Source organism: Conger conger, chromosome 18 (genome assembly GCF_963514075.1).
Source record: "Conger conger chromosome 18, fConCon1.1, whole genome shotgun sequence".
In the NCBI taxonomy this organism is placed as follows: domain Eukaryota; kingdom Metazoa; phylum Chordata; class Actinopteri; order Anguilliformes; family Congridae; genus Conger; species Conger conger.
In genome coordinates, this window is record NC_083777.1 from 4,169,672 (window position 1) to 4,180,000 (window position 10,329).

At 51.1% G+C, this 10,329-nt stretch overlaps 1 protein-coding gene across 2 annotated transcripts in view; it reads right to left on the reverse strand.

The window, feature by feature from the left end:
* Positions 1 to 10,329, reverse strand: part of jag1b (jagged canonical Notch ligand 1b) — a 44,790-nt gene that overhangs the window by 8,411 nt on the left and 26,050 nt on the right. For both annotated transcript variants that reach the window (XM_061227509.1, XM_061227508.1), the window contains exons 10-19: positions 8,399 to 8,512; positions 8,163 to 8,209; positions 6,482 to 6,655; positions 5,824 to 5,974; positions 4,083 to 4,247; positions 2,701 to 2,814; positions 2,452 to 2,565; positions 1,660 to 1,773; positions 1,157 to 1,273; positions 265 to 292 (exon numbers count right to left, since the gene is read on the reverse strand). In XM_061227509.1, coding sequence (XP_061083493.1) covers positions 265 to 292; positions 1,157 to 1,273; positions 1,660 to 1,773; positions 2,452 to 2,565; positions 2,701 to 2,814; positions 4,083 to 4,247; positions 5,824 to 5,974; positions 6,482 to 6,655; positions 8,163 to 8,209; positions 8,399 to 8,512 — 1,138 coding nt within the window. The remainder of the gene's footprint in view (positions 1 to 264; positions 293 to 1,156; positions 1,274 to 1,659; positions 1,774 to 2,451; positions 2,566 to 2,700; positions 2,815 to 4,082; positions 4,248 to 5,823; positions 5,975 to 6,481; positions 6,656 to 8,162; positions 8,210 to 8,398; positions 8,513 to 10,329) is intronic.

A 10,329-nucleotide genomic window follows, 5' to 3' on the forward strand; every position in this document is an offset into this window, starting at 1 on the left:
AAAGCGGTTTCTCATTAGCAGTCGATGGCAACTGGCAAGACAACAACCGGCCCCAAATCATTCCCAGTCGTCGGAGAGAGAAACGTATTTCAGCAAGTTGACCCCGCGACCCTTCTGTTTGCTGAACGTAACCATGTTATGGCGACAGGGGAGCGAGAACGCGATGATGTCATTTGCCACCAGGGAGAAATGTGACAGTGCTTCATTTGGACAGCTCCGTGTCAGCGGTTGAGTATCGGGAAGGCACAGTCGGGAGAAACTCACCAGGGGTGTGGGTTGCAGTCATTGGTATCTGGAAGAGGAAAAACAGATTTTTTTTGTTGAGCGCACGTTGAGGCAGTCGGGTATGAAAACAGTAACAGGCCCGGGCTTGCACATGCCCAGTGGCTCCACGGTGACGGGGGCCCGCCCTTTTAACGGTGCGGAGCGAGACGGGGTCCCGCCCCGTGCCGAAATGGCTTCCAGGTTCTCCCCTTGGAAAGGTCCGGGGATATGTTTCGTAGTGTTGCAAGGGGAGCTCATTGTGGAGATAAGTGCAAATCAACACGCAAAGTTGTTCTTGTTATCATCGCTTTAGCCCAGTGGTCCTCCCTGCTGGTGCTGGAGAGACGCAGTGTCTGCTGGTTTTTGGTTTCACCTTTATACCGGCAACCAATTCAGACCCAAGAAACTGGGTGAGGCCTGTTAACTGTATAATAGACTGCTCTCATTGATCAATTACGTGCTGAGTAAAAACAAAAGTCTGAACAACCCTACGGCTCTCCAGGACCAGGGGCGAAGACCACTGCTTTAGCCAAACTGAATACCGCCATACTATAGGTCCTACAGTATTCCACAGGTTCCGATACACCAGACAACCTCAGTAAAGCGTAGAAAAGTACCTGAATCCATAACAGTTACGTATTTGACACAGGTCAAAGTAGTTCAGTGCAAAAGTGCAAAGCAAAGATGGCTCCTGCTGAGTCTGCACTCTGTCAGCATCGATACGATTCTTTTCTGAGCTTACTGAGGTTGTGTATCTGAATCCCAAACAATGACGTGTTGGACACAGGTCTGCCACCAGTACCCCAGACACACGGCAGACTCCCCGCCCGTAGGATACTCCCGGGCCGGCCCCTCCCCCCCGGCCCCTTCTGATTGGCTGCGCAGGACTCACTCTGGGTGCAGGTGCTGCCCTCCCAGCCCTCCTTGCAGACGCAGGCGAAGGCGTCTCCCGTGACGACGCAGGTCCCGCCGTTGCCGCAGGGACTCGGCAGGCAGCTGCTGTTCTTGGCTGCGGGGGGGAAACACGCCGTGTCACACGCCGTTCACCAGCCCCGCGGCTCCATACACAGACCCCCGCTAGCTATTTACAGAGCCGCTAATGGGTAACGGAGGGGTAAAATCCGGGTTCAGAAAGTATTAAGTCCTCCCCAGTATTTTGTTCCATTTGCCTGGATTTGTGATTTCACACAATTCTTCAGCCAGAAGGGAGAAGTATTTAGTGAAATCGGCTGGTTGAGTTAAAGGGTGGAAGAAACCCATCGCTGGAGGTGTGTCTCAGGACCGTAGCTTTAGGCAGAGCAGGGCCGTAGCTTTAGGCAGAGCAGGGCCGTAGCTTTAGGCAGAGCAGGGCCGTAGCTTTAGGCAGAGCAGGACTGGCGCCCCGGCGGGACTCACCGATGCTGCAGGTGGCTCCCGCCCAGCCCGGCGCACACAGGCAGCGGAACGCGTCGCCCTCGTCAGAGCAGGTCCCGCCGTTATTACAGGTGTCCTCGTCACACTGGCTCTCCCCTGAGACAGAGCGGAGGTCAGCCTCGAACACACACACGCACACACACACACACACACACACACTCTGAGGCACACGCATACACACACACACATACACACACTCTGAGGCACACACATACGCACACACACACTAACCTTAACCCGAACCCTAACAAGTCAGCCTCGGACACACACACACACACACACACACACACACTAATACCAACCCTGAGACAGAGCGGAGGTCAGCCTCACATACACACACACATACACACACTCTGAGGCACACACATACACACACACGCTGGGGCACACACACACACTACATACTCTGAGGCACACACACAAACACAGTGTCTCCCAGGGACACACACGCATGTACACACGCTGCAAAAAGACTCAGTCTTAACAAGTGTATCAGTCATGGAATGAGTCTTAAACTTTTCTCTCAATTAGCCAATATGAGCTTGTTTTAAGTTAGAAATGTTCTCACCCCATTGGCAAATTGTGAAATGAGTCAAATTGTCTCACCTTATCGGAAATCTTTTTGTGTTATTTAGCAAAAGAGTAATAGAAATAAGACTTTAAGTTGGGGCGACATTAGCTCAGAAGGTAAGAGTGGTCCTCTGGCAGTCGGAAGGTTGCCAGTTGGAGCCGTGAGTGTCACTGAGCAAGAGACGCAGTGGGGGCGGGGCTTACGGGAGTGGCAGGTCTTGCCCTTCCAGCCGTTCTGGCAGTCGCAGTAGAAGTCGTTGACCACGTCCCGGCACGTGCCGCGGTTCTTACAGGGGTTCGCGCCGCAGTCGTCGATGTCTGAGAGAGGGAGAATCCACACAGAGGAGTTACTTTCCCCGGCAACAGGAAAACCAGCTGCAGTACCACTGAGGAAGAGCAGCTTCAGTCCTCCACGGGAGGCGCCGGAGGTTCACGGGAGTCAGGGGGGCTCACCCGTCTCGCAGCGTGCACCCTCCCACCCGTCTGCGCAGATGCACTGGTACGCGTTGACTTTGTCGATGCACGTGCCCCCGTTCTGACACGGGCTGCTCTCACAGTCGTTGATGTCTGCGGGAGAGGGACAGACAGACAGACAGACAGACAGACGGACGTGAGAGCCAGCAGGCGATGCCACGGGAAGCACACAGACACGGACATCAGCAACATCCTGTTCCTGCCGTCTGAACAAGGGAGCCTCTCGTATGGTGTAGGATCCAAACTGATATTTTCACCATTTGATTTCCAAACACAATTTTCATGACCAGGCGTGTACTATAAAAGCTTAATTTAACCCCTCTGGTTAGGCAGCTATCGCGGCCGTTACAACTATCTCCGGTATGCGGTGTTGGATTTCTTTCAGGATTTTTTTATTTAATCATACTTGATGCGGTAACACACTGGTACCACAGTTTTCTGAGCCAAACTGAAATGCTTCTGGGGGAAAAAACGTCACCTTTTCAATATTGATATGACAGCAAGAGGGCCATGTGGTAGATAAAAACATGACTACAATGATAAAGACCGAAAATGTAAGTAATGTGTTTTTGAAAATGAATGTTTAAGTTAACCAACATTGAATAGATACAAGTGATGTTTTTTCTCCCCCGGAAGCACACTGGCACACTGAAGTTTGCGCTGCTTATGAGTCCATCTGATCCCAGTGAACACCAGCCCTGCTTTCGCTGGGATAGCTTTGTGCCTCATCATCGTGGGGCAGAACGCGCTTTCGCTGCCTCCACCGGCACACTCCGAGGCCTCAGACACAGCGACAAAATAATAACGGCAGGGATTGTGAGCCTTGGCTGATTCTCGCACTGTCTGCCGTCCAATTAATTTAAATGGAGCAAGACTCCGTGCGCCGCGTGATTTAGCTTAGCGTACAGAAGCACACAGAGCTGCCCTGGGCGGTGCTGAGAGAGTCATGGTGCTCCAACTCCTCCGCTGCCTCCGTGTAAGGATTCGGAGTGGTGCCTGGAGGGTGGCGGTCATGGAGGGAGGCCCTGTCCCCTTCAGCTCTGCCCCATCGGCGGCCATCACTGTTCAGCCCCGCCCGTCTCCCCCGGCCCTGGAAGTCGAAGGCAGCCCCCGCTCCAGGCCCGCACGCCTCCAGCTGTCCTTCAGCAGCCCAGAACACACAGGCAGACCCGCCTGGCTGCCAAACGGGCGGTCAGGGCCACAGCCATCACACACACACACACACACACACACACCAAGGCCACTGCCGTGAGGGTCTGGAATGGCCTGGAGGGCCTCGGTACCCAAGGGCACAGATGGCTATCAGCAGCCCTCCCGCACCGGACACCTGGGCCCTGGAGGGCGGGGGGAGGGGGACTCACTCTCGTGGCAGTAGGTGCCGGTGAAGCCGTCCTGGCACTCGCAGGTGAACTGCCCCCCCGCCTGGCTCCGGCAGCGCCCGTGGGGGCCGCAGACGTTGGAGGAGATGTAGCGCACGCCCTCCGGGGTGCTGTTGGAGGTGAGGGCCACGGTGCAGCTGTCGATCACTGGGGACGGACAGACAGACAGAAACGGGCCGGTCAGTCTAGCTCCTGCTGAAAAAACTGACCAAGCTATATTTAAAAATTGACCAGTTCATTTTCTCCAATGTTTTTGACTCTGATGAAGACATTGTTATACGTTGAAAGGTCAGTCTGTCCATTAAACAGAGTGCACTTCTCTGAGTGTGATCCACCGTCTCTTATTTAAGGCTGGTCCCTGTGAAGTTGTCGAGGTATGGTGTCTCATATAATGCCATTTCTCCATTCACAATCTCTTTGTACAGTCTTATATTACACTGTATGTACCGTGTTGATATTTGGTGCAAGTTTGTGTGTGCTTGCACATGTTGAACCCAGACAGACTAGTACAACGAGACTAAGAGGTTTCTAAACAAACAAATGGGCAAAACTACACCCTGACACAGACGCCAAACCTGGGAACGTTGATACAGTCTGTTAGAATGCCACCAATAACAGCCGTTCAAACGGACGAGGGGAAGAGAGAAATGAAAATGTTTTTTAAGAGCCACATGAAGAGGTTCAGCTCAGGCTCCCTCCGGCTGTCTGGTCCGGGGGAAAGGTGTGGGGTCGAGGCGGAGGGTGTCATGTGGATGAGGTTGTCTTATAAACCGAGTAACCCCCGAATCCAGCCAAATGGCTCACACACTCTGAGGCTCTGTGGTTGGTCTGACCTCAGTCCGCTCGCTCAGCACGGAGTGGGGGGGGGGGGGGTGTACCAGGAGGAACACACACGGTGGCGTTAGCGGCTAGCCAGATTTTGGAAAGGGGGAGAGGGGGATTAATGGAAATATTTTAGGTAGGCGAGGCGTTCGTCAGAGGAGATTTAGGGGCTGCCTGTCAGAGACGATCTGGCAGCGCAGCTTGAAAGCCTGAAACAGTATCCAAATATGAGCCGCTAACAAGCCCCCGGAGACCTGGGGAACTTCTGTTAGCGGCAAGGCACTTTGCTTAGGCGCTACATTATGCAACCTATCACAGCAGGGCAACTCACTATCACCGAGAGAGAGAGAAAGAGGGAACCGAAAATATATCGGGGGGCCTTATCACTGTACACATTTTTATGACATTTGTATGCCTTGGCAATACATGTCATGCCAATAAAGCAAACTGAATTTAATTTAATTGAGAGAGAGACAGAGAGCAAGAGAGAGAATGAGAGGGGGGAAGAGCTTTATTGGGGGTTTTATGTCGCCAAGCTTTGCCAATACAAACATTCAAACGAATAAAGCATATTGAATGAAATTGAATTGAATTGAGAGCTGAGAGGTGAGAGAGAGAGAGACAGAGCTGAGAGGTGAGAGAGAGAGACAGAGCTGAGAGAGGTGAGAGAGACAGAACTGAGGTGAGAGAGAGAAACAGAGCTGAGAGGTGAGAGAGAGAGACAGAACTGAGTGAGGTGAGAGAGAGAAACAGCTGAGAGAGGTGAGAGAGAGAAACAGAACTGAGACAGGTGAGAGAGAGCAACAGAGCTGAGAGAGGTGAAAGAGAGACAGAGCGGATAGTGGTGAGAGAGACAGAGAGACAGAGATGGGAGAGAGAGAGAGAGGTGAGGTGCTCTCACCCTGGCAGGCGGTGGTGCGGCAGTGGTCTCTCAGGTGGGAGCAGTTCTTCCCCTCGTAGTCGTCAGGGCACTTGCAGTAGTAGTCGGTGGCGAGGTTAAAGCAGCTCGCTCCGTTCTGACAGGGGCTGGGAGTGCAGTAGTCAACGTCCAGCTATGAGGGCGACAAGAGAGACAGCTTTATGCACAATGACCGTGGACCCTGGTGTGAAATCAGCTTCAAATGACCAGATATCAGCTGTTTCAAAACATAGCTTGAGCTGGTCAAACCATGTTGAGCATGGAGCTGGTCTGAACTGTTTTGGAGCTTTCTCAATACTGGGGGGTCGGTTCATGGCACCCTCACACCCCCCCACAGAAACTTCCAGGAAGCGAAATAAATAAAAAAAATGGAGTGGAAATGAATAGCTGCTTCTCATTGACTCGGGGAGTTAAAGCAACATGAATATTTCATAAGCGGCCTTCCAGCAGAACAAAGCCTTGGGTTTTAAATGGCAGGACAACAGGGCGTTTAGTGTGGACGGAATGTGGAAAGGGGGTAGGGGGAGATGTCAGAACCGGGCTGGTGGGGGGGGGTATGGGCGGGGATGGGGAGGGGGTACGGGCGGGGGACGGGGAGGGGGGGTACGGGCGGGGGATGGGGGGAGTTGGCACTGCCCACCTGGCACAGGTCGCCGGAGAAGCCGGTGGGACACAGGCAGTGGAATCCGTCGAGGTAGTCCCGACACTGACCCCCGTTCAGACAGGGGGCGCTGCCACACTCATCCAGGTCTGCCTCACAGCGCTCCCCCCCGTAGCCCCGAGGACACAGACAGCGATACCCATTCACCAGGTCCTGCCAGAGCCAACACAAACACACATCATCATCCCAACGCTGAGAGCAGACACAACACGCTTTATACAACATCATCATCACAACGCTGAGAGGAGACACAAACATGCTTTATACAACATCATCATCATCACAGTGTTGAGAGGAGACACAAACACGCTTTATACAACATCATCATCATCACAACGCTGAGAGCAGACACAAACACGCTTTATACAACATCATCATCACAACGCTGAGAGCAGACACAAACACGCTTTATACAACATCATCATCACAACGCCGAGAGGAGACACAAACACGCTTTATACAACATCATCATCACAAAGCCGAGAGCAGACACAAACACGCTTTATACAACATCATCATCACAACGCTGAGAGGAGACACAAACACGCTTTATACAACATCATCATCACAACGCCGAGAGGAGACACAAACACGCTTTATACAACATCATCATCACAACGCCGAGAGGAGACACAAACACGCTTTATACAACATCATCATCACAGTGTTGAGAGGAGACACAAACACACTTTATACAACATCATCATCATCACAACGCTGAGAGCAGACACAAACACGCTTTATACAACATCATCATCACAACGCTGGGATGATTAAGACACACTTTCCTGGCAACAACACAATACAAGCATGTCTGCTATGCTAATCTTATTACTACAGTCAGACAGACCCCCCCCACCCTTCTAAGGGCTTCCAAAACATCTTCATTATATCTGTTTTTCACACATCTGTACCAGAAAAGATGCAATGCAAAAAGTCTCTGTCTTAACAAGCGTTTTAGCCTAATCAGACTTAAGAACTTATTTTTTCTCTCAAGTAGAAATATAACCTTGTTTTAAGTTGATGTTTGCTTGACAAATTAAATGTTCTTAAATGTTCATTGGCAAATTTTGAGATGAGATTTGCTTGACAAGTGAAATTTTTTTTTCATTGGCAAATCTTGAAATGAGTCAAACCTCATTATTACCGCAATATTTCCGTCTTTTTTTTTTTTTCCCGAAAAAAGTTAAATAAACCAGGTGTTAGATACTATTTAGCTTTTAGGCAAACTAGGCAGTAGGTACACTTGGGGGTAGGAGAAGGCGAGCATTTCTGGGATGAATGGCCTTATGTTGTGTTATGCTCTGGATAAGACCGTCTGCCAAATGCCAATAATGTAATGTAATGTTATGTTAAATTAAATCTCAATATAAGACTAAAACACTAAATGTTTGGTTTCTGCCGTGTGGTTGTAAAAGAAAAAAATGGGAGGCAAATTGGCCTTACAAATATACAACTGAGGAGCCAACTGTCCGATTGGTCCCCTAAAATGGCGGTACCTTGTTTAAAAATGGATGTAATTCCTACACAGATTACACAATATGGATACCCTTAAAGGTGACAGGCTGCATTTTAACCTCATATTCATTGTTTCATTCCAAATCCAATGTGCTGGAGGACAGAGCCAAAAGAGCACTGTAAATATATAAAAATATCTTACCTTGCAGGTGCCTCCATTCAGACACTGGTCCTTGCAATCGTTAATATCTGTGAAGCAGATAAAATATATTATTTATTTTAAAATCACAAGCCAGAAGTAGAGCTTGCTAACCCATCTGACTCTCAAAGCTTTTATCAGATTTCCTTAATCACCATAACATTATATTGAAACATTACATATAAATAGCTAATAGTCTAGCCTATTAAAATACATGTTTAAGCCTTTATCCCACTCACTAGTGTCACAGTTCTGTCCTGTCCACCCTGCCATGCACTCGCAGAAGTATGCACCAATCAGGTTGCGGCAGGAGATGGCGTTCACGCAGGGTTTGCTCTCGCATTCATTGGCGTCTGAAGAAACAAAAACGCGAGACATCAGATAGGGAGAAGGAAAAAAATAAGGAATGTGGCAGAAATGCTTTTAGTGTGGAACTTTGGTCTCTTCACATTCAAACTGAACCATGGAGCCATGGAGATGAACTGGTTGTGCATAGAAGTTGAAAAACCCACAAGAAACGCAGAAAAAACAGTTAGATTAGATTAGAGGGTGAGCGAGAGAGAGAGAGTGAGATGGAAACAGTGAAAGCTCGGGGCTGTGGAGGGTGAGAGAGAGACAGAAACAGTGAAAGCTCAGGGTTTTGGAGGATCAGAGGAGTAAATGGACTCGGTCGTGCGTCTCTAACACACTCCGAAGCTCCGGCCGGCTGTCCCGGGAATGCCGATGGCTCATTCCTCATGAGATCATCCCGGCTTTGGGAGCTGAGCCGTGCGGCTGCCGGGCGGAGAGGAGACCCGGCCTTTCCCACAGGAACCCCTGAGACCGAGCAACGTTCCCATCCACTGCAGCTCCCGCCCCAAGCGGCCCAGTCTGCCCCCCAGAGACCCCTACACTGACTCACAACCATCACCCTCAGTCTGCCCCCCCAGAGACCCCTACACTGACTCACAACCATCACCCTCAGTCTGCCCCCCCAGAGACCCCTACACTGACTCACAACCATCACCCTCAGTCTGCCCCCCCAGAGACCCCTACACTGACTCACAACCATCACCCTCAGTCTGCCCCCCCAGAGACCCCTACACTGACTCACAACCATCACCCTCAGTCTGCCCCCCAGAGACCCCTACACTGACTCACAACCATCACCCTCAGTCTGCCCCCCAGAGACCCCTACACTGACTCACAACCATCACCCTCAGTCTGCCCCCCAGAGACCCCTACACTGACCCACAACCATCACCCTCAGTCTGCCCCCCCAGAGACCAACTACACTGACTCACAACCATCACCCTCAGTCTGCCCCCCAGAGACCCTTACACTGACCCACAACCAAACACCCATGAGATCCAGCAGGACACTGGCTCTAACCCATGAGATCCAGCAGGACACTGGCTATAGCCCATGAGATCCAGCAGGACACTGGCTATAGCCCATGAGATCCAGCAAGACACTAGCTTTAGCCCATGAGATCCAGCAGGACACTGGCTATAGCCCATGAGATCCAGCAGGACACTGGATCTAATCCATGAGATCCAGCAGGGCACTGGATCTAACCCATGAGATCCAGCAGGACACTGGATCTAACCCATGAGATCCAGCAGGACACTGGATCTAACCCATGAGATCCAGCAGGACAAAGGCTATAGCCCATGAGATCCAGCAGGACACTGGATCTAACCCATGAGATCCAGCAGGACACTGGCTTTAGCCCATGAGATCCAGCAGGACACTGGCTTTAGCCCATGAGATCCAGCAGGACACTGGCTTTAGCCCATGAGATCCAGCAGGGCACTGGATCTAACCCATGAGATCCAGCAGGACACTGGCTATAGCCCATGAGATCCAGCAGGACACTGGCTATAGCCCATGAGATCCAGCAGGACACTGGCTTTAGCCCATGAGATCCAGCAGGACACTGGCTATAGCCCATGAGATCCAGCAGGACACTGGATCTAACCCATGAGATCCAGCAGGACACTGGCTACAGCCCATGAGATCCAGCAGGACACTGGCTATAGCCCATGAGATCCAGCAGGACACTGGCTTTAGCCCATGAGATCCAGCAGGACACTGGCTTTAGCCCATGAGATCCAGCAGGACACTGGATCTAACCCATGAGATCCAGCAGGACACTGGCTACAGCCCATGAGATCCAGCAGGACACTGG